Source organism: Globicephala melas, chromosome X (genome assembly GCF_963455315.2).
Source record: "Globicephala melas chromosome X, mGloMel1.2, whole genome shotgun sequence".
Classification (NCBI taxonomy): domain Eukaryota; kingdom Metazoa; phylum Chordata; class Mammalia; order Artiodactyla; family Delphinidae; genus Globicephala; species Globicephala melas.
This window is the reverse complement of record NC_083335.1, coordinates 70761724-70786545: the sequence shown is the minus strand read 5'-3', so window position 1 is coordinate 70786545 and position 24822 is coordinate 70761724. Positions and strand designations below refer to the sequence as shown.

The following is a 24822-nucleotide window of genomic DNA, read 5'->3' as shown; positions in this document are numbered from 1 at the left end:
AGAACCTGAATCGACTCCCTGGGAATCTTGAACCTGAGCTCTTGACATGTATCTGTCCCCTTCTGTGAGCCTGCTACTAAGTGGTTTACTTGTATTAATATATTTCTTCCTCAGGACAACCCTGTGATGATAGTACCATCATCTCAATTTTACAGATGAGGAAACTGAGGCACAGAGAGGAAAAGGAACCTGCTCATTGTCACACAGGTAGTAAATGATGGAGCTAGGATTGGAACTCAGGCTGCCTGCCTCCAGGAGCTTGCACTCTTAACCAAGGCTCTCCAGATACCACATGTTGAGCATTGACTATGTGCTAGGTGACATGCAGGTGTTATCTAATTCTTGTAGCAGTGTTGTTTCCAAGGGAGGGCAAAGGCCCGTTTGGCTTCAAAGGCCATTCCTTCTGCACTGCCCCGTCTACCCTAGCAGTAGCAGGCAGCAAGAAAGCTCAAAACAAGCAATCCTGGAGCTTGAAAGGGCAGTATCGTAGTAGTAAAGGGAGAATAATGACTTCAAAACAGGTTGGTTTACACATTAAGTGCTGAAGAATATTCAAAGGGTGAAACTGAGGAAGGATTCTTATATTTCTTTTTTTTTTTAACATCTTCATTGGAGTATAATTGCTTAACAATGGTGTGTTAGTTTCTGATTTATAACAAAGTGAATCAGTTATACATATACATATGTTCCCATATCTGTTTCCTCTTGCGTCTCCCTCCCTCCCACCCTCCCTATCCCACCCATCCAGGTGGTCACAAACCACCGAGCTGATCTCCCTGTGCTATGCAGCTGCTTCCCACTAGCTATCTACCTTACGTTTGGTAGTGTATATATGTCCATGCCTCTCTCTTGCTTTGTCACAGCTTACGCTTCCCCCTCCCCATACCCTCAAGTCCATTCTCTAGTAGGTCTGTGTCTTTATTCCTGTCTTACCCCTAGGTTCTTCACGACATTTATTTTTTTCTTAAATTCCATATATATGTGTTAGCATATGGTAGTTGTCTTTCTCTTTCTGAGTTACTTCACTCTGTATGACAGACTCTAGGTCTATCCACCTCATTACAAATAGCTCAATTTCGTTTCTTTTTATGGCTGAGTAATATTCCATTGTATATATGTGCCACATCTTCTTTATCCATTCATCCGATGATGGACACTTAGATTGTTTCCATCTCTGGGCTATTGTAAATAGAGCTGCAGTGAATATTTTGGTACATGACTCTTTTTGAATTATGGTCTTCTCAGGGTATATGCCCAGTAGTGGGATTGCTGGGTCATATGGTAGTTCTATTTGTAGTTTTTTAAGGAACCTCCACACTGTTCTCCACAGTGGCTGTATCAATTTACATTCCCACCAACAGTGCAAGAGGGTTCCCTTTTCTCCACACCCTCTCCAGCATTTATTGTTTCTAGATTTGTTGATGATGACCATTCTGACTGGTGTGAGATGATATCTCATTGTAGTTTTGAGTTGCATTTCTCTTATGATTAATGATGTCGAGCATTCTTTCATGCATTTGTTGGCAGTCTGTATATCGTCTTTGGACAAATGTCTATTTAGGTCTTCTGCCCATTTTTGGATTGGGTTGTTTGTTTTTTTGTTATTGAGCTGCATGAACTGCTTGTAAATTTTGGAGATTAATCCTTTGTCAGTTGCTTCATTTGCAAATATTTTCTCACATTCTGATGGTTGTCTTTTGGTCTTGTTTATGGTTTCCTTTGCTGTGCAAAAGCTTTGAAGTTTCATTAGGTCCCATTTGTTTATTTTATTTCCATTTCTCTAGGAGGTGGGTCAAAAAGGATCTTGCTGTGATTTATGTCATAGAGTGTTCTGCCTATGTTTTCCTCTAAGAGTTTGATAGTTTCTGGTCTTACATTTAGGGCTTTAATCCATTTTGAGCTTATTTTTGTGTACGGTGTTAGGGAGTGATCTAATCTCATACTTTTACATGTACCTGTCCAGTTTTCCCAGCACCACTTATTGAAGAGGCTGTCCTTTCTCCACTGTACATTCCTGCCTCCTTTATCAAAGATAAGGTGACCATATGTGTGTGGGTTTATGTCTGGGCTTTCTATCCTGTTCCATTGATCTATCTTTCTGTTTTTGTGCAAGTACCATACTGTCTTGATTACTGTAGCTTTGTAGTATAGTCTGAAGTCAGGGAGCCTGATTCCTCCAGCTCCGTTTTTTTTTCTCAAGATTGCTTTGGCTATTCGGCGTCTTTTGTGTTTCCATACAAATTGTGAAATTTTTTGTTCTAGTTCTGTAAAAAATGCCAGTGGTAGTTTGATAGGGATTGCATTGAATCTGTAGTTTGTTTTGGGTAGTAGCATCATTTTCACAATGTTGATTCTTCCAATCCAAGAACATGGTATATCTCTCCATCTATTTGTATCATCTTTAATTTCTTTCATCAGTGTCTTATAATTTTCTGCATACAGGTCTTTTGTCTCCTTAGGTAGGTTTATTCCTAGATATTTTATTCTTTTTGTTGCCATGGTAAATGGAAGTGTTTTCTTGATTTCACTTTCAGATTTTTCATCATTAGTGTTTAGGAATGCCAGAGATTTTTGTGCATTAATTTTGCATCCTGCTACTTTCCCAAATTCATTGATTAGCTCTAGTAGTTTTCTGGTAGCATCTTTAGGATTCTCTATGTCATCTGCAAACAGTGACAGCTTTACTTCTACTTTTCCCATTTTTATTCCTTTTATTTCCTTTTCTTCTCTGATTGCTGTGGCTGAAACTTCCAAAACTATGTTCAATAAGAGTGGTGAGCGTGGGCAGCTTTGTCTTGTTCCTGATCTTAGTGGAAATGCTTTCAGTTTTTCACCATTGAGGATGATGTTGGCTGTGGGTTTGTCATATATGGCCTTTATTATGTTGAGGAAAGTTCCCTCTATGCCTGCTTTCTGCAAGGTTTTTATCAAAAATGGGTGTTGAATTTTGTCGAAAGCTTTCTCTGCATCTACTGAGATGATCACATGGTTTTTCTCCTTCAACTTGTTAATATGGTGTATCACGTTGATTGATTTGCATATATTGAAGAATCCTTGCATTCCTGGATTAAACCCCACTTGACATGATGTATGATCCGTTTAATGTGCTGTTGGATTCTGTTTGCTAGTATTTTGTTGAGGATTTTTGCATCTATGTTCATCAGTGATATTGGCCTATAGTTTTCTTTCTTTGTGACATCCTTGTCTGGTTTTGGTATCAGGCTGATGGTGGCCTTGTACAATGAGTTTGGGAGTGTTCCTCCCTCTGCTATATTTTGGAAGAGTTTGAGAAGGATAGGTGTTAGCTCTTCTCTAAATGTTTGATAGAAGTCGCCTGTGAAGCCATCTGGTCCTGGGCTTTTCTTTGTTGGAAGATTTATAATCACAGTTTCAATTTCAGTGCTTGTGATTGGTCTGTTCATATTTTCTATTTCTTCCTGATTCAGTCTTGGCAGGTTGTGCATTTCTAAAATTTGTCCATTTCTTCCCGGTTGTCCATTTTATTGGCATAGATTTGCTTGTAGTAATCTCTCATGATCTTTTGTATTTCTGCAGTGTCAGTTGTTACTTCTCCTTTTTCATTTCTAATTCTATTGATTTGAGTCTTCTCCCTTTTTTTCTTGTTGAGTCTGGCTAATGAGTTTTTTCTTGTTGAGTCTCAACTCTTGTTGAGTCTTGTTGAGTTTATCAATTTTGTTTATCTTCTCAAAGAACCAGCTTTTAGTTTTATTGATCTTTGCTATCATTTCTTTCATTTCTTTTTCATGTATTTCTGATCTGAGTTTTATGATTTCTTTCTTTCTGCTAACGTTGGGGTTTTTTTGTTCTTCTCTCTAATTGCTTTAGGTGCAAGGTTAGGTGGTTTATTGGAGATGTCTCCTGTTAGGATTGCATTGCTTTAAACTTCCCTCTTAGAACTGCTTTTGCTGCATCCCATAGATTTTGGGTCATCATGTCTCCATTGTCATTTGTTTCTAGGTAATTTTTTATTTCCTCTTTGATTTTTTCAGTGATCACTTCGTTATTAAGTAGTGTGTTGTTTATCCTCCATGTGTTTGTATTTTTTACAGGTCGTTTCCTGTAATTGATATCTAGTCTCATAGCGTTGTGGTCTGAAAAGATACTTGATACAATTTCAATTTTCTTAAATTTAACTAGGCTTGATTTGTGACCTAAGATATGATCTATCCTGGAGAATGTTCCATGAGCACTTGAGAAAAATGTGTATTCTGTTGTTTTTGGATGGAATGTCCTATAAATATCAATTAAGTTCATCTTGTTTAATGTATAATTTAAAGCTTGTGTTTCCTTATTTATTTTCATTTTGGATTATCTGTCCATTGGTGAAAGTGGGGTGTTAAAGTCCCCTACTATGAATGTGTTACTGTCGATTTCCCCTTTTATGGCTGTTAGTATTTGCCTTATGTATTGAGGTGCTCCTATGTTGGGTGCATAAATATTTACAATTGTTATATCTTCTTCTTGGATCGATCCCTTCAACATTATGTAGTGTCCTTCTTTGTCTGTTATAATAGTCTTTATTTTACAGTCTATTTTGTCTGATATGAGAATTGCTACTCCAGCTTTCTTTTGGTTTCCATTTGCATGAAATATCTTTTTCCATCCCCTCACTTTCAGTCTGTATGTGTCTCTAGGTCTGAAGTGGGTGTCTTGTAGACAGCAAATATATGGGTCTTTTTTTTGTATCCATTCAGCCAATCTGTGTGTTTTGGTGGGAGCATTTAGTCCATTTACATTTAAGGTAATTATCGATATGTATGTTCCTATTCCCATTTTCTTAATTGTTTTGGGTTCGTTATTGTAGGTCTTTTCCTTCTCTTGTGTTTCTTGCCTAGAGAAGTTCCTTTAGCAGTTGTTGTAAAGCTGGTTTGGTGGTGCTGAACTCTCAGCTTTTGCTTGCCTGTAAAGGTTTTAATTTCTCCATCAAATCTGAATGAGATCCTTGCTGGGTAGAGTAATCTTGGTTGCAGGTTTTTCTCCTTCATCACTTTAAATATGTCCTGCCAGTCCCTTCTGGCTTGCAGAGTTTCTGCTGAAAGATCAGCTGTTAACCTTATGGGGATTCCCTTGTGTGTTATTTGTTGTTTTTCCCTTGCTGCTTTTAATATGTTTTCTTTGTATTTAATTTTGGACAGTTTGATTAATATGTGTCTTGGTGTGTTTCTCCTTGTATTTATCCTGCATGGGACTCTCTGTGCTTCCTGGACTTGATTAACTATTTCCTTTCCCATATTAGGGAAGTTTTCAGCTATAATCTCTTCAAATATTTTCTCAGTCCGTTTCTTTTTCTCTTCTTCTTCTGGAACCCCTATAATTCGAATGTTGGTGCGTTTAATGTTATCCCAGAGGTCTCTGAGACTGTCCTCAGTTCTTTTCATTCTTTTTCTTTATTCTGCTCTGCAGTAGTTATTTCCACTATTTTATCTTCCAGGTCACTTATCCGTTCTTCTGCCTCAGTTATTCTACTATTAATCCCATCTAGAGTAGAGTATTTTTAATTTCATTTATTGTGTTGTTCATCGTTGTTTGTTTCATCTTTAGTTCTTCTAGGTCCTTGTTAAATGTGTCTTGTATTTTCTCTATTCTATTTCCAAGGTTTTGGATCATCTTTACTATCATTATTCTGAATTGTTTTTCAGGTAGACTGCCTATTTCCTCTTCGTTTGTTTTTATCTTGCTCCTTCATCTGCTGTGCGTTTTTCTGTCTTCTCATTTTTCCTATCTTACTGTGTTTGGGGTGTCCTTTTTGCAGGCTGCACGTTCGTAGTTTCTGTTGTTTTTGGTGTCTGTCCCCAGTGGCTAAAGTTGGTTCAGTGGGTTGTGTAGGCTTCCTGGTGGAGGGGACTAGTACCTGTGTTCTGGTGGATGAGGCTGGATCTTGTGTTTCTGGTGGGCAGGTCCACCTCTGGTGGTGTGTTTTGGGGTGTCTGTGGACTTATTATTAGTTTAGGCAGCCTCTCTGCTAATGGGTGGGGTTGTGTTCCTGTGTTGCTAGTTGTTTGGCATAGGGTGTCCAGCACTGTAGCTTGCTGGTCGTTGAGTGAAGCTGAGTGCTGGTGTGGAGATCGAGATCTCTGGGAGATTTTTGCTGTTTGATACTATGTGGAGGTGGGAGGTCTCTTGTTGACCAGTGTCTTGAAGTTGGCTCTCCCACTTCAGAGGCACAGCACTGACTCCTGGCTGCAGCACCAAGAGCCTTTCATCCACACGGCTCAGACTAAAAGGGAGAAAAAGTAGAAAGAAAGAAAGAAAGAAAGGAGAGAGGGAGGGAGGGAGGGAGGGAGGAAGGAAGGAGGGAAGGAGGGAAGGAGGAAGGAAGGAAAATAAGAACGAAAGAAGATAAAGTAAAATAATATAAAGTAAGATAAAATTTAATAAAGTTATTAAAATAAAAAAATAATTATTAAGATTAAAAAAAGAAAAAAATGGATGGATAGATCCCTAGGACCAATGGTGGAAGCCAAGATATACAGACAAAATCTCACACAGAAGCATACACATACACACTCACAAAAAGAGGAAAAGGGGAAAAAATTATAAATCTTGCTCTCAAAGTCCGCCTCCTCAATTTGGGATGATTCGTTGTCTTAAGGATGGAAGGAGGGAAGGAAAGAAAGTAAGGAAAAAGATAAAATAAAATAAAAGAAAGTTAATAAAATAAAAAAGAATTATTAAGAAAAAGAATTAAAAACAAACAAACAAAAAACGGACGGATAGAACCCTAGGACAAATGGTGGAAGCAAAGCTATACAGACAAAATCTCACAGAGAAGAATACACATACACATTCACAAAAATAGGAAAAGGGGAATAAAATCATAAATCTTCCTCTCAAAGTCCACCTCCTTAATTTGGGATGATTCGTTGTCTATTCATGTATTCCACAGATGCAGGGTACATCAAGTTGTTTGTGGAGCTTTAATCCGCTGCTTCTGAGGCTACTGGGAGAGATTTCCCTTTCTATTCTTTGGTCTCACAGCTCCCAGGGGCTCAGCTTTGGATTTGGCCCCTCCTCTGTGTGTAGGTCGCTGGAGGGCGTCTGTTCTTCGCTCAGACAGGACAGGGTTAAAGTAGCAGCTGATTCGGGGGCTCTGGCTCACTCAGGTTCGGGGGGAGGGAGGGACACGGAGTGTGGGGCGAGCCTGCGGTGGCAGAGGCCAGCATGATGTCGCACCAGCCTGAGACGCGCCGTGCGTTCTTCCGGGGGAGTTGTCCCTGGATCCCGGGACCCTGGCAGTGGCGGGCTCCACAGGCTCCCCGAAAGGGGGGTGTGTAGTGATCTGTGCTCGCACACAGACTTCTTGTTGGCGGCGGCAGCAGCCTTAGAGTCTCATGCCCGTCTCTGGAGTCCGCGCTTTTAGCCCCGGCTCGAGCCCGTCTCTGGAGCTCCTTTAAGCAGCGCTCTTAATCCCCTCTCCTTGCACACCAGGAAACAAAGAGGGAAGAAAAAGTCTCTTGCCTCTTCGGCAGGTCCAGACTTTTCCCCGGACTCCCTCCTGGCTAGCTGTGCTGCACCAACCCCCTGCAGGCTGTGTTCATGCCGCCAACCCCAGTCCTCTCCCAGCGCTCCGACTGAAGCCCGAGCCTCAGCTCCAGGCCCTGCCCGCTCAGGTGGGTGAGCAGACAAGCCTCTCGGGCTGGTGGGTGCCGGTTGGCACCGATCCATTGTGCGGGAATCTCTCCGCTTTGCCCTCCGCACCCCTGTTGCTGTGCTCTCCTCCACGGCTCTGAAGCTTCCCCCTCCGCCACCCGCAGTCTCTGCCCACGAAGGGGTTTCCTAGTGTGTGGAAACCTTTCCTCCTTCACAGCTCCCTCCCACTGGTGCAGGTCCCGTCCCTATCCTTTTGTCTCTGTTTATTCTTTTTTCTTTTGCCCTACCCAGGTACGTGGGGGGGTTTCTTGCCTTTTGGGAGGTCTGAGGTCTTCTGCCAGTGTTCAGAAGGTGTTCTGTAGGAGTTGTTCCACGTGTAGATGTATTTCTGGTGTATCTGTGGGGAGAAAGGTGATCTCTGCGTCTTACTCTTCCGCCATCTTCCAGAAGCCCTGTATTTCTTTTGTTTTTCTTTTTTTTGCTTGCAGGTTTTCTTTCATTTATTTATTTTTTATTTTTTTGGCCATGCCCCGGGGCATGTGGGATCTTAGTTCCCCCACCAGGGATCGAACCTGCACCCCCTGCATTGGAAGCACGGAGTCTTAACCACTGGACTGCCAGGGAAGTCCCCAGATTCTTTTATTTCTTGATTATGAGGTCACTATTAGCACTATCAGTAAAGTTGTGGGAAGACTAGTGTAGACTACAAAGGATTAAGAGAGTGGGAGAGTGAAGAGCAGTTTGATCAGAGAAGATGAGAGGAAGGAGAGTAGTTTGAGGGAATGGCCGAAACAAGGAAGTGATATATTTTACCATTTTACTATGGAAGCTTTCAAATATGTAAATAAAGAGTAGTATAACGAAACCCATATACCTATCAACATTCTGCTATTCTTTTTTATTTCCCCACCATATTTTTTTCTGGAGTATTATTTTAACCTTTTTATTTTGAACTGATTTTAGACATACAGAAAAATTGCAAAAATGGTACAGAGAGTTCCTGTATACCCCTCACCCAGCTTCCTCTAGTGTTAACATTGTATATAACCATAGTACAGTGATCAGAACCAGGAAGTTAACATTGGTACAACACTATTAAACTACAGATCTTATTTGAATTTTATCAGGATTTCCACGAATGTCCTTTTTTGTTCCAGGATCTTACCCAGGATCTCACATTGCATTTAGCTGTTATTTTTCCTTAGTTTCCTTCAGTTTGTAATCGTTCTTCAGTCTTTCCTTGTCTTTCATAATCTTTTGTGAGTGTTTTAAAGCAAATCTGAGACATATCACTTTACCCATAATACTTCAGTATGTTTCCCTAATAGGTAAGGACTTTTGTTTTGTTATCACACATAACATAATAATAATCACTCCTTAATATCATCTAATCTCTATTCACCTCCCAATTTTCTAAAAAAAAAAATGTGTTTTTACAATTTGTCCAAATCAGGATCCAAACAAGGTCAACAAATTGCATTTGGTTAGTAAGTCTCTCTTTTCTCTAAAGGAACATTTCTTTTCCTTTGTTTGTTTGTTTTTTTAAAAATTTATTTTATTTTTGGCTGTGTTGGGTTTTTGTTGCTGCATGCAGGCTTTAGTTGTGGCGAGCAGGGGCTACTCTTTGTTGCAGTACACAGGCTTCTCATTGCGGTGGCTTCTTTTGTTGTGAGCATGGGCTCTAGGCGCGTGGGCTTCAGTAGTTGTGGCACGCAGGCTCAGTAGGTGTGGCTTGTGCAGGCTCAGTAGTTGTGGTGCATGGGCTTAGTTGCTCTGCGGCATGTGGGATCTTCCCAGACCAGGGCTCAAACCCGTGTCCCTTGTGTTGGCAGGTGGATTCTTAACCACTGAGCCACCAGGAAAGTCCCAATAAGTCTCTTTTAATATATGTGTTCTCTTTTTAATGTAATTTATTTGTTTAAATTCAGTCATTTCTCTTGTAGAATTCTCCACTTTCTGTATTTGGCTGATTGTATCCTTGTGGTATTTTTAGTATGTGCCTCTGTCCACATATTTCCTGTAAACTTTAAGATCCAGAGGCTTGATTATATTTAGATTCATTTTGGCCTGGGGAGGGGAGGCAAAAAGGAAAAAGAACTTAGATGGTCCCTAAAATTAGGAATTTTTTGTTTATTTTTTAACTTTTTATTAAGAAAAATTTCAAACACACAAAAGTAGAATGGTAATGTGGACCCTCAGGTACCCAACCTTCAATAATAATTACCAGTTTATGGCCAATCTTCTTTCTTCTATAGCCCTACCCGCTTTTCTCTATACTATTTTGAAGCAAATCCCCAGCATCATTACATTAGTAAATATTTGATATGTATCTCTAAAAGATAAGGATTCTGTTTTTAAAGAACATAACCACAGTATCATTAGTACATCTAAAAAATCAATAATTCCCTAATATCAAATATCTTGTCGGTGTTCAAATTTCCAGTTATCTCCTAAATGTTATATTTTTATAATTTAAAGTCTGGCCCACTACCTATTTTTGTAAATAAGGTTTCATTGGAACACAGCCAAACATAATTTTTTTTTGCAGTACGCAGGCCTCCCACTGCCGTGGCCCCTCCCGCCGCGGAGCACAGGCTCCGGACGCGCAGGCCCAGCGGCCATGGCTCACAGGCCCAGCCACTCCGCGGCACGTGGGATCCTCCCAGACCAGGGCACGAACCTGTGCCCCCCGCATCGGCAGGCGGACCCCCAACCACTGCGCCACCAGGGAAGCCCCCCAAACATAATTTTTTATGTATTGTCTTTGATTGCTTTCATGCTACAGTGGCAGAGTTGAGCAACTGCAACAGAAACCATTTGGCTCTCAAAACCTAAAATATTTACTATTTGGGTCCTTCACAGAAGAAGTTTGGTGACCTCTGCTTTAGGCAGTCATCTTTTAGAATAATTAAAAATAAAATATTTTTTATATTTACCATCATTTAAACCACTTCTGGTTATCTTCATTTCCTTGTGTAAATCCAAATCTCCTTCTGATATCATATTCCTTTCTGAAGATCATACTTTAACATTTCTTATAGTGCATGTTTCAGCTTTTGCTCATCTGAAAAATGTCATTGTTTTGCCTTCATTTTTAATAGCTATTTTTGCTGGGTTTAGAATTCTGGGTTGACAGTTTTATTTGTTCAGCACTCTAAAGGTGTGTCCATTTTCTTCTGCCTTGTGTAGTTTTGGGTGAGATGTCTGTTACCTTTTTCCTCTGATTGCAATGTCTTTTTTCTCTGGCAGACTTTAAGGTTTTCCTCTTTATCTTTGGTTTTCAGTAGTGTGAATGTGTTTAGGTTTGTGGATTTTTGCTTTTGTCTTTAGGTATTTATCTTTTTTAATATAATTTTTATTTATTTTTTAAAATTTATTTATTTATTTGGCTGTGTTGGGTCTTCGTTTCTGTGCGAGGGCTTTCTCTAGTTGTGGTGAGCGGGGGCCACTCTTCATCGCAGTGCACGGGCCTCACTGTCGCAGCCTCTCTTGTTGCGGGGCACAGGCTCCAGATGCGCAGGCTCAGTAGTTGTGGCTCACGGGCCTAGTTGCTCCGCGGCATGTGGGATCTTCCCAGACCAGGGCTCGAACCCGTGTCCCCTGCATTGGCAGGCAGATTCTCAACCACTGCGCCACCAGGGAAGCCCGAGGTATTTATCTTGATTGGGGTTTTCTGGGCTTGGATCTGTCATTTGATGTCTTCGTTATTTTTGGAAAACAATTCAGTTGTTACCTTTTCAAATATTTTTTTCAGATCCATTATCTTTCTCCTCTTGTGGGATTTCAGTAATATACAAATTAGACTGTATAATATCGACCCACAGTTCTTGTATGCTCTGTTCTGTTCTGGGGTGTTCTTTTTTGTTATTTTCTAGTTTTATTGAGATATTATTGGCATATAACATTGTACAAGTTTAAGGTGTACAATGATTTTTTTTTTTTTGGCGGTACACGGGCCTCTCACTGTTGTGGCCTCTCCCGCTGTGGAGCACAGGCTCTGGACGCACAGGCTTAGTGGCCATGGCTCACGGGCCTAGCCACTCCGCGGCATGTGGGATCTTCCTGGACCGGCGCACGAACCCGTGTCCCCTGCATTGGCAGGGGGACTCTCAACCACTGTGCCACCAGGGAAGCCCCAATACAATGATTTGATGTGTGTAATTTTAAATTTTCTAACTCTTCTTGTTTTGTTTTTGTTTAGATAATTTTCACTGACCTATCACCGATTTCTTTATTTGGCTCTGTTGAGTCTGCTGGTAAGGCTGTCAAAGGCATTCTTCATCTGTTACTGTATTCACTTACTTCTAGCATTGCCATTTGACTCTTACAGTTTCCATCTCTTGGCAGAAATTCATCATCATTCATGCATGTATCTTTTCTACTAGAGCCTTTTTTAACATTTTAATTGTATTCATGGTAAATTTTTCTTCTGGAATTCTAACATCTGGGTCACCTCAGAGTCTGGTTTAATTGCTTTGTCTTGTAACAGAAGGTTGTTTCCCTGTGTGTGTGTGTGTGTGTGTGTGTGTATGTGTATGGGGAAGGGGTAATTTTTTTATTGATCACTGGCCATCGTGTATAACAGTAGAGACTGCCTGGAAATGGCACATCTTTTCTGCTAAGTTGTTACTATGGGGGTTAAGTTAATATAGTAAGGAGTTGAACTGTATTTGGGTTTTGTACTTGATATGGGAACCTTCAATGCATCATCAGCTTCAAATTCCTCCCCTATTACCTTGTGCTTAGGGTGGGCACTAGGTTTTCCCAGTGTTTTTCTTAATGTTCCTCCTCCATGCTTAGTTTTCTGTATTCCCTTTGCCCCTGCATAAGATAGTTGGTTTCTCTCCAAGCTCTAGCCCCTCCCTTAGCACTAGACTGCTATTGCTTGTTGTTGCATACTTGCTAGCCTTGTGGTGGGTACCTGGGAGGTGGAGATTCTTTGTTGTTTTGGTCCAGCCTCTGCCTTAGGTAGGTCATATGTCCCTGAGTCTTCCTGGGTGAGACTTTCTCAGTGATCCTGTCTCTCCCCCAGCTGAAGGGAGACTCTAATAGTCTGGCCTCAGGATGATTTCCCACCCCTCCTCCAGGAGTAGTGAGGTTTGTCTTTTCCCTTTCCCCAGCCACAGTGGGTTTTCACCTGTGCTCTGGAGACAACAGAGTTTGCTGATCTTCCCCCAGCAGCTTTAAGTCTCTTTTTCTGTAGGGGAGAAGGGTCTGAGCCGGTCTCTGTGCTTTTCTCAGAAGAGGCAGCTACTCCCCTTACACCTGGACCAATGGAAGTCTGTGGAGAAGAGCCTGCAAGTGGGTGTGAATGCCTCCTGTGTCTAATGTTTCCAGGGACACTGTACTCTCACACTAGTCAACACTTGGTCTTTAGCAATTCATTTTTAAATTTTAGCTGAATTCTTAATCATCTGTGTGATGCCCCGTGTTGTTGTCTTCTCGTGCTTTGCTACAGATGAGCCAGTGCTCATGTCCCATCTCTTCTTGGAAGTAAGTGCCTGTCTTTCCTTAGATTTCATTCATGCTGCTTGGTTGCCCTACAACCTCAGCTCTCTGATGGGTTCAAGGAAAGTTATGATTTTGTAGTTAGTCTAGCTTTTTCTCATTGTTCTAGTGGATGGGATGCTCATTCCAGCTTTCTACATCCTAATTGGAAGTCAAATTACAGTGTTGTAAAGTCACTTGAAATAGTTGCTCTCTGTGTGGTTGTGTATTTAATTCAGTAGGTTCATTTGTTTCATTTTTCTTTCAGTTTTTGGGACTGCTTTTAAATTTTAATTTTGTCTCATAATTCTGTGAAGTTATTTATATGATTTCAAGTTATATATACAGAACAATGTGTGTTCCAAGAAGACTAACTTCTCTACTTGTTTCCTCCACCTTATCCCCTCCTTTCCTAATTAGGAAGCCTCTTTTAAAAAAAATCTATGACATTTCTTACATTACATGTGACAGGTCACATTACATGACTTATTTCTTATATTTAAAAGATATTCAGATATGTATATATATATTTGTACCCCCTCTTTTCTCAGATAAATGGTAGCATGTATACAGACTTTCCTCCACATTATTTTTTAATTTAACACTCCATAATAGTTCTTTAGAGATATACCCATTCCTTCTTACAGCTGCATAGCACTCCATTATGTGGACATACCATGCTTTATTCAACTGGTTCTCTGTTGATGGGCATTTGGGCTATTCTCAGGTTTTTCGCTTTTACAGGTAGTGTTGTAATGAAGAGCCTTGTGTGTGTGTTTGTGTGTGTGTGTGTGTGTATATATATATATATATATATATATATATATGACTTTTTGTATTTTTACCACTTTAGACTCCTAAAAGTGGTGAGCAATCCATATGTAAATTTACTGGATATTGCCAGATTAATCTTCAATAGGGCCTGGTACCATTTTACCTCCCCAGCAGCAGTGTGTGAGTGCTTTTACCCCTCAGCTTCACTTGCAGAATGTGTGGTCAAACTTGGATTTTTGCCGGTCTAACAGGTGAAGAATTTTCAAGTAGCTTTAATTTGCATTTCCTTATTAAGAGTGTGATTGAGAAGCTGCTTTTCATAAGTTCTTTGAACAACCTTATTCTTCCTAAAATTTTAGTATACTGTCTTGTATTTCATTTACCTGTAACTATTGCCCACTAAACATTGGGCCAAAAACCATATGAGAAGGGATTGCTTCTGTTTTCTTAGGAACTTGAAGATTCTAGAGTTTCAGTCACAGTAATCAAATTTGGCATATGAACGTAAGAGTTTAAAAGTTTGCAATCTTGCAGTTCACTTTGGAAATGTTATTTGATCTGTGGTTGCCAGTAATCTGGTAAAAAGAGTATAAATAATGATGTGTTTTGCTATTTCCATGTTCTTCCCAGTTTCCCTTTAGATTTCACATAATGCTCCAGTTTTAGCCAGCATAATGCTCTGTTTTAGCCAGCAGAGGCCACTGGAGCCCACTAAGGAGCAGAAGTGCAACAGAATTGTGGCTGTGCTAAGATGTGATCACTGAAATGTCACTAAAAGTTCTGCAATCTTACTAGCTTCTATCCTGTTAAGATTTCATGCTTGACAGCTCATGCAGCTCAATATCAAAAAAAACAAATAACCCAATCCAAAAATGGGCAGAAGACCTAAATAGACATTTTTTCAAAGAAGACATATAGATTGCCAACAAACACATGAAAAGATGCTCAACATCACTAATCATTAGAGAAATGCAAATGAAAACCACAATGAGGTATCATCTCATACTGGTCAGAATTGCCATCATCAACAAATCTAGAAACAATAAATGCTGGAGAGGGTGTGCAGAAAAGGGAACCCTCCTGCACTGTTGGTGGGAATGAAAATTGATACAGCCACTGTGGAAAACAGTATAGAGGTTCCTTAAAAAACTACAAATAGAACTACCATATGACCCAGCAATCCCACTACTGGGCATATACCCTGAGAAAACTATAATTCAAAAAGAGACATGCACCCCAATGTTCATTGCAGCACTATTTACAATAGCCAGGACATGGAAGGAACCTAAATGTCCTTCGACAGATGAATGGATAAAGAAGATGTGGCACATATATACAATGGAATGTTACTCAGCCATAAAAAGGAGTGAAATTGAGTTATTTGTAATGAGGTGGATGGACCTAGAGCCTGTCATACAGAGTGAAGTAAGAAAGAGAAAAGCAAATACCGTATGCTAACACATATATGGAATCTAAAAAAACGGTACTGATGAACCTAGTGGCAGGGTGGGAATAAAGACGCAGACAGAGAACGGACTTGAGGACACGGGTGTGGGGGATGGGGAAGCTGGGACAAAGTGAAAGAGTAGCATCGATGTATATACACTACCAAATGTAAAATAGATAGCTAGTGGGAAGCTGCTGTATAGCACAGGGAGATCAGCTTGATGCTTTGTGATGACCTAGAGGGGTGGGATAGGAGGGTGGGAGAGAGGCTTAAGAGGGAGGGGATATGAGGATATATGTATACATATAGCTGATTCACTTCGTTGTACAGCAGAAACTAACACAACATTGTAAAGCAATTATACTCTGATAAAGATATAAAAAAAAGATTTCATGCTTGAAAGAAACCAGATATTTGAGGGCAAGAAAGTCTATGCCATTTACTTTATAATTTTTTCCATTGTTTGCCATCTCCTTCTTTAAGTTAAAAGAAATAAGCGTTTGAGAATTTTAGCTAACTGCATTTTTCGATGTCTGGTGAGCTAACACCTTATTTTAAAAACTGTATAAAACCCTACAAAAAGACATGGTCCTGCTCTCTGGGAAATGATGATGTCTTTGGGGGAATCCTACAGTTTATTACAGGCTTTAAATTTTTGTCCCTAATTCTTCTCAGTTTGCAGGCCTTTCAGATATATCTATCTCACAAGACATCCCTGTGGAAGGAGAAATCACCATTCCCATGAGATCTCGCATTCGGGAATTTGACAGCTCCACACTGAATGAATCTGTTCAGAATACCATTGTAAGTTAGACAAGTTGAGAGAACTTCTGTTCAGTGTCATGGGGCTAAATAGCTAATAGCACTTTGTAATATTTTTGATTGGTTCACTGGTTTTCAGTGTATTTTATTTATTGAAATTTAAGGTTCTCCCCTAGAGAATAATTTGGTACAGCCTTTTTGGAAAGCAGTTTGGCTGTAATGGATATTAAGGAACTTAAAATGTCCAATCTTTTTGAGGTGATAATTCCCACTTCTCTAGGTATAGTATAAGGAAAAAAAATTTTTAATACAAAAGTATTTTAAAAAATACAGAAAAATGTTTATACAAAGATGTTTGTTACAGCAATATTTATAATGGGAGAAAGTTGCAAAGAAGAGTAATCGGTTAAGTAAATTATGTTACATCTATGTGGTAGAATGGTAAACAACCATTAAAAGTCATGTTTACAAAGAACTATTAATGACATGAAGAAATTTCTAAATTAGGACAGAATTACCTCAACTATAATTTGAGAGGTTATGTTTATATGACTGCACCCTTCTTTAAATGTCTTGATTTTTTAAAATCTGGCTTCTAGGATTCATTTGCCAGAATGTATGGGAATGTTGAAAATTAATTGACTTTACACATTGTTAAGAATGTGTTAGCTTGGGAGCAGGCTGATTGCCCCTTGTGACCTCATCATGTATGAACTGAAAGTTAGGTGCTGTGTTTTGCAGAGCAGATTTTACTAGTGCTATTATTTTCGTTTCTTTAAGTAACATATTAGGAGGGCTATGTTTCTCTTCTGTGGAGTTTAAAAACTCAAAACAGAACTGATGAATGTGGTAAAGAGTTAGATGTTGGCTTAAGGAGTTAATAGGAAAAGTTAATAGAAAAAGGAGTTAATAGAAAAGCCCCACCTCTCTGGTTTGTTTGTATAGTGAAGGAATTAAACTGGAGTTATAGCTCTAAAATTCAATGAAGGGCTCCCAGGAGATTGAAATAAAAGAAATTTTAGCAAATTAAGTGAGGGGGCTTCTTGGCAACCTTGGTCATCACAGTACAAGTTGTTTATATCTTTCAGATGCGTGATCTAAAAGCTGTTGGGAAAAAATTCATGCATGTTTTGTACCCAAGGAAAAGCAATACTCTTTTGAGAGATTGTAAGTATATAAGGATTTTGAGGCTTTGCTGTTTCTCATCATACATTATCATAAGTATTTTATAAGGCAAAGGCTCTGTGGTAATAAAACTGATGTCATTTTGCAGGATGAAAAAATACATAAATGAAGTTTTTGAAAAAAGTTAAAAATTTAGGATGGAATTTCAGAGATTGGAAGATTTTGCTGAATATATTGTCCTCATCAATAAATATAGACTGTATATTTTCACCTGCTATAATAGACACTGCAAAGAATATTTCTGGAAGTGGCAAAGACATAGGGACTTTGTTCAACCAAAGAGCTAATGATTTCCAAGGGAAAGGCAAAATGTGTAAATGTTAAATTAGAATAATAGCTAATACCCATTAAAGGTTTAACAAATTAATAGTACTTTATTGACATTTCTATTTTCAGAATGATCATTTAGTCTGTTGACTGCTTTCTTTAGGAGTTCCAAAACAGTGTTTGCAGAAAATTTTGCTGTTATTTAGAATTTATTCTTAAAATTGTTAGACCTTTTCTTTTCAAGCATTCTTGGTTTTTCTTAGTACCCTTTGTCAGAAAAAAATTGAATCTATTGTTTGAGAGTAGTAACAATGATGTTGTACATGAGTGTACCTTCTATTTTGGCAGCATTTCAGCTGTAATATAAGGATGTCAAATATGTGGCAAATGTGCCATCACTGTGTGGCAATTGGATGCAGCGTCAGAATCTTTTTCAACATAGTACATTGTGGGTTGAAGCTGACACATGATTTGCTACAGCTCGTATGTAGTGGAAAGAGCATGGGCAAATCAGTGTTTGAATAGTGTGTGATCTTGGATAAGACAGTTAACTTTTCTGAGGTTGAAGTTTCTTCCTCAGAAAAGCTGTCTTATCCAATTAGATACCAATTCAGATCCATTAGGATGGTTATTGTCAAAGAAACAGAAAATAACAAGTGTTGTTGAGGATGTGGAGAAATTGGAACCCTTGTGCATTGCTGGTGGGAATGTAAAATGGTACAGCCACTGTGTAAAACAACATGGTGGTTCCTCAAAAAATTACCACATAATTTTATAGTATATAAAATTTATAGTATAGAACTACCACATGATTCATTCAGCACGTCTCCTTCTGGGTATATACCCAAAAGAATTGAAAGCACGGACTCAAACAGTTATTTGCACCTGTGTTCATAGCAGCAGGTGAAAACAACTCTTAAGTCTATCAGTGGATGGATGGGTAAACAAAGTGTGTTATATACACCATGGTGTATGCCATATATGAATGGGTTATTATCCTTAAAAAGGAGTGAAATTCCTGATACATGCTACAACTTGGATGAACCTTGAAGACATTATGCTAAGTAAAATAAGCCATACACAAAAGGACATACATGATTCCACTTATGTTAGGTACCTAGAGTAGTCAGATTTATAGAGAAAAAAAGTTAAATGATGGTTGTCAGGGACTGAGGGGGTATTGAGGAGTTACTGTTTAATGGGTTGGAGTTTCAGTTTGGGAGATGAAAAAGTTCTGGAGATGGATGGTGTGTTGCTTGCACAACAGTGAATATACTCCGTGCCTGTACAGTTAAAAGTGACTAAAATGGTAAATTTTGTGTTTTATGTATTTCACAAGAATAAGAATAGTTTTAAAATACTGTTATGAATCTTTTACAAATTAAAAAGTCTTCACTGCATTAAAAAACAGCGTATTAATGTCAGTTGTACTTGAATTCAGCTTTTCAGTTGATAAATTTTAACAATTTATTGCTTATTTAATTAACAATAGTTTATTAGAGTGTTAGGATTATGGTTTTTCTTTTTTTACATCTTTAACAAACTTTCCACAGTGGTGTCAAAATTACTTATTTAAAAAAAAGACGTAAGTATGTACATATGCACACTTCTTTCACATAAAGTTATGTACAAGTGAGGTTAAAGTTAGAAGTGGTATATGTACCTTTTTTCATATTACTTGAGGAAGATAATTGTGCTTTAAGCTGTATGTTACTGAACTGTTGGTTTATTAATCACCCAACAGCTATTGATTGAGAACCACAGTGATTAGACCTAATGTTGACAGAGCCTTTATAGTTTTCAAAAAGTTTTCATGTTGTTTGTTAACATTTAACCCTATGAAATTACCGGTGTTGGGCTGTTTTTCACCTATAAGAACAGCAATTCTATGCTAGTTCAATGTAGTAATTATGAAAGGGAAACAGTATTGCAGAGTGGAAAGGACTTTGTAGTAGGAATCAGAAGATTCTGGTTTTGGTTCTAGGTTCTGGTCCCACCCCCACACTTAACTGTTTACGGAAACTTGGGCATGTCACTTCTTCCCAGCTTTGTTTTTCATATTTGTGAGGTGAACCTGATTATACTTGCCTTGTCTAATGTAGTCTCAGATAGGTAAAGTGACTTGGCTTTAGTCTTCTTTTTGGTGGTGCAGGGTAGGGCACTTATGTCTTTTGACTCCTTGCTCGTTGGTCTTTAACTGTAGCATGCTGGAATGTGGCTTAGTAGGTGGGGAGAGGGGTGATTTGTGGGATGTGAAGTGAACAAAACTTAAAGGATATATGAAGAAGGGCATTCAGAATTAGGGAGCAGGGAGGGTCAGCAGAGGGATAGCAGAGGTCGGAAGGCTTGGGCAGACAGGGAGAGCCTTGATGTCTGAATTCCAAGAGTGGGAGATGTACATATTGGAATAAAGACAGAAAACACTACATGGTTGTGTCTTAACAGTCTTCTGTCTTTTCTTGTAGGGGATTTATGGGGCCCTTTGATCCTTTGTGTGACGCTTGCATTGTAAGTACTTATATTTCCTTTCTTTGTCATTTGAGATAGATTAGATTTTTTTCATGGAGTTTCAAAATTGAAGGGGATTTTGACTGAATATTTCATTTAGGACTTCTATGACATATTGTACTCCTTATGTATTTAAATCTAAAAAGTCAAGTAGTTTTCTAGATCAATTCAAAGAGTGATGGAATTTAAAGATGTGAAAATTATGCCCACCTTCATTTACCAATGACTTCTTATCCTGTTTTAGCCATTTCTGTTCAACATTTATTCACACTCATGTACCTCATTAAGCTAAGTGAATTAAGTATCTGTAGGTTTAAGCACTGTTTATTTGCAAACATAATTCTTTAAAAATTTACTAAAAGTATAAGTGAGAATAAATTAGAGTAGAAGTGGTAGAGTTCAAAGCAAGATCATGTTTCAAAGTGTTATGTTTTCCGTATGCATTGTATGTAAAGGGAAAGGACAGAAGAAGGAAAGCAAAGTTCCGCTGGAGAGGGGAATATAACCACTGGTAGAGTGGAAAAAATACTGCACTAGGATTCAGTTCCGAGTTCTCATCCTAACTTTGCTATCAGCAGAGTGACTTTCGGCCACTAATAACCAAAATTTGTATAATGATTTTTCTTAGCTTACAGAAAACTTTTAAATACCTTCTCTTATCCTCATGACAAGAAGTGAATATTTTTCCTCTTTTGACGAACAAGCTCAGGTTCAAAGAGATTGAGGACTGAACCAAGGTCAAATATTCAGTGGTAGACCTGGAATTCAACCTCAGGTTTCCTTGACTGCCCATTCTCTACCTCTGCAATTATTACACATCTCTTCCCACGTAACCTCTCTGGGTCTCCTTTTCCATATCTATAAAAGGAGATGGTTGAGGGTCCTTTCCAGGCCGAACCTTTTATGATTTTAAATTCAAGTTTCTTACTGGCTTCTTTACCCATTTTTAAATGTAAGTCAAGCACATGGTAATCTAGGTAAAAACGTGGAGTGCTCTATCTTATGCCTTTAATAACCATATCAAGGGAAACAATCCAGTGCCTTGATGAAAGGGTTTATATTAGAAGCTCTGAGCATATACTTTCTTAGTTTTGAAAGATTAACCTTAGAGATTATGGAGTTTAATACCACTTATTTGCAGAGAAGAAAATTGGAGTCCCAGAACATCAAGTGATCTGCTCCAGTTTCCATATCTAGTGACAGAATTAGGATCAATATCTGAGTCTCCTGCCTTCCAGGCCAGTTAATGTTCTTTCTATCATACCATGCTGAAGCAATAGGAGTTCCAGACAACAAGTGATGAGGGCCAGCATTCTTTGCACTGGATTGTCAGGACTTGGAATAGAGTATGCAGAACCATAGAATACAAAAGCCTGTACTGGCACATAGCATAGCAGGACAAGACTTACTGTGTGACTTCTCTATACTTTGTAATAAGAGGTTGTGAGTTTGATGTTACTTATTCTGTTACTGGAAAAAAATGACACAGAGTACAAGTGTTCTGAGTCCAAAATTCAAAGCAGTTTACATCTGTAAAATTTTTAGAGAGGATATAAGTGACTGTTCAATTACTCAGTTTCAAAGTAAAGCCTTTTTGTGATAATCTGTATGTTTTGATTTTAAAAAATCAACAACTAAATAGGTTTATAGACTGCTTCCATTTTTAAATGCCAGAACTAGAACCTTAACCCAAGGATTACAAATTCAAATGTGTACATGCATGCATTGCGAATTGGTTACCAGAAGCTCTTGTGAAGGAATCTGCTGCTGTGTCAACTGCACCCAATTGTTGCCATGTAGGAATGCAGGTCCAGTGTTGGAAACTCTTATGATTTTTCAAGAAAATCCAGAAATACCTCCCAATTTTAAAATAACATCAACTTGAATTTAAGACCATTTTAAGTATTGTATAGACCAACAACCTCATGTCTGTGAGCCATATTTAGCCCTTCAGTTTATACCCTCTGCTTAACTAAAAAAGGTCTTCGGTAATCCATTTAAGCATTCCCATGAGGTCAAATGGAGCATCTCTTGTAGTCCTGAGGCATTTGGAATTTGAAATAAGGGATATACTTCAGGCATTTTACTTTTGTACAGCCTACATATTATAGATCTTCAGGTGAGGTTTAGGGCAGCTCCCTGATTCAAAGTTTGAGAACCCATGCTGTAACTTTGTTGCTCTAAATAAAAGACTAGGCAATTCTCATGCCATTTCCTTGTCACAGAATGCTTCAGAGAGGCTCTGTAGATAGCGAAAAAGATGGAGGGCCCCAGTTTGCAGAAGTGTTTGTCATTGTCTGGTTTGGTGCAGTTACCATCACCCTCAACTCAAAACTTCTTGGAGGAAACATGTGAGTATTATTAAAATGCATCCCTTTTCCCTTGCCAGGTTGCATATCTTAGATTTTTAAGGAAGTCTGGCTAGTTATATATTTTTCAAAAAGAAAAATCAAAATAAATGAGAGCCAAAAAGAAGGTTCTCTTAAAACCACTGAACAGAGATAACCTAGTTGAATTAAATTACCTTAAATTATCTGGGGTCCTTTGATAAGCTTCAGTGCTCTCGCTCCAGCCCCTGAAATCATAGGCAGAATTTTTTGTGTTAGAAGATTATGTCTGTCTTTGGGAACAGATGGTCCATAGTTTTCAACAAATTCTGAAATAGGTCTGTAAACCACAAAAGATTAAGAAACACCATTCTTAGAGGTTCAGTGGGAGAAGGAGGTCTCTAGGAATTAGAGCAGATCATCTAGATACTAGATGGCTGACTCTTAAGGAGTTTAAGCAGAGAGGAGGAGAGTATGGGGAGAGCAAAACTAAAGCACATGTTTAATACAGAGGCCTATCCTTATAAAATCAACATTAGGGTATAGGTATTATGTATCTGAAGGAAGGTAATGATCCAAGATACATAGAAATCTGTGTAATAAACTGTATCATGATACAGATCAGCTATATTTATGATCTTTATGGATGTATGTTGTTTTTTAGATCTTTTTTTCAGAGCCTCTGTGTGCTGGGTTACTGTATACTTCCCCTGACGGTGGCAATGCTGGTTTGCCGGCTGGTACTTTTGACCGAGCCAGGACCAATAAACTTCATGGTCCGGCTTTTTGTGGTGATCGTGATGTTTGCCTGGTCTATAGTAGGTAAGAACGTACTTATCTCTACAGTAACAGAGCAGACCGAAACATGAGTTAGAGATGAAGATCAGATGAGGAGGAGTGTAACTTATAAGTTACATATGAGTGATATGATTCTTGCCAGTGTCATCCATAGAACCGTCTTCTCTCAGTAGGGATAATGTTCATCTTATCTGAGTTGGCTGTCTGGACTTCCGAGATGTGGAGAGTCACGTCTTTTTTTCTTTTCAATCCTTAAATAGTGGATAGGGTTGAAAAAGGAGATTACACTAGACCTAGCTTAGTCCTGGCATATAGGAGGCATAGGTGACTTGAGAAATGGCTTGAGCCTTTTCCTGACAAATTAATCATAATAATAGCCAGCATTTACCAATTGCTTACTGTAGGCCAGGCACTGTCATAAGTACTTCATACATATTATCTCATTTAACCCTCACAACAACCCTAATAAATAAAAAAAGTTATTATTGGTCCCATCTTTATAGATGAGGAACAGACCCAGAGAGGTTAAGCAACTTGCCCTAGGACACATAACTAGTGAATAGGGGAATCAAGTTTCAAACCCAACCAGATCACATACCTGTTTAGAAATGTACTATACTACCTCCCAGTACAGGTTGGTAAGTATCATAGTACTTGTCTGCTTCAGTAGAAAATTCTGCTAAAGATTAGTGAGAGCCTGTAGCAGTGGCAATGAATGCTATTTGCTCATTGTTTGTACTTTCCTAAAATTCTCTTAAAATTCCACCTTAAACTGGAAGTGTTCACTAGCTTCTTTTTAATGGGATAGACAGACTGCCTAATATTTTTATGTGCAATAACATCTCTTTGGAACATGGTTAAAAGCCAAGAAGTAATCCAAAAGTAAGGTCTGAGAATGCCAGAATTGATATTCCAAGGACTGTATTAAGCTTGGGTGCTTTAACTACCCATGGAAGAGCCCCTCATTCCCTCACTTAGAGTCTGATAATTTACCGTACATGTAGTTCTGAATAACTTAGTTATCAAGTGTCCAGGCCCACAGTGGTTCAGCAAGTAGAATCTTAGATGAGAGAGAAGTTCCTGTAATTCAGCAAATATGTATTAAACACAGACTGTGTGTCAGGCATTGTGCTAGGCATGGTCTCTATCCTCCGAGTTCACAATCTAGGCATAAAAGTTTTCCAGGTGGGCAATGGAAGTCTATGCAGTGTATAGTGGAGACACAGAAGAGGTAAGTGGGCAGTTCTACCTGGGGTGGCAGGATACCAGATGGTTGTTCAGGAAAGGTTTCCTTGAAGGGTGATTATTGATGAGTAAAAAGATGAGTATATGTTTCCTGGATGGACAAGAGGATTGGCATCTAAAAGAGCTGATAACTTATTAAGAACAAGTACTCAAAAAACACAGCAGTGTGAAGCCATTTGCCATAGGAGTTTTGTAAGCCTATTTAGCACAGTTCAGTAACTTCTCAGAAAAGGGTAAGAAACCCCTTTTAGAAAGGTTTCCATCTTAAATGGTTGAAACCTTTCCAAGCTTTCATACTTGAAACAGGTAGCCCTCAGCTGTCCAGAAAACTATGCTGCCAAATGCCTTTTTCTCTGAGGATCACAAATGTAACTGAACTTATAGTATATAATTCTGTGTCCCAGACTATGT

The 24822-nt window shown here is 38.8% G+C and overlaps 1 protein-coding gene across 6 annotated transcripts in view; it reads left to right on the top strand.

Moving 5' to 3' along the window:
• The window catches only part of YIPF6 (Yip1 domain family member 6), an 87393-nt gene that overhangs the window by 4625 nt on the left and 57946 nt on the right, over positions 1 to 24822 (top strand). For 5 of the 6 annotated variants that reach the window (XR_009560599.1, XM_060291827.1, XM_060291828.1 and 2 more), the window contains exons 2-6: positions 15995 to 16123; positions 17170 to 17248; positions 19999 to 20041; positions 22267 to 22392; positions 23033 to 23190. Coding sequence is in view for 5 of the 6 variants with exons in the window: in XM_060291827.1 (XP_060147810.1) it covers positions 15995 to 16123; positions 17170 to 17248; positions 19999 to 20041; positions 22267 to 22392; positions 23033 to 23190 (535 nt within the window). In the remaining variant the exon portion in view is untranslated. Of the gene's footprint in view, positions 1 to 115; positions 208 to 15994; positions 16124 to 17169; positions 17249 to 19998; positions 20042 to 22266; positions 22393 to 23032; positions 23191 to 24822 lie in introns of those variants that run through there. The other variant, XM_060291829.2, reaches the window with a different exon arrangement.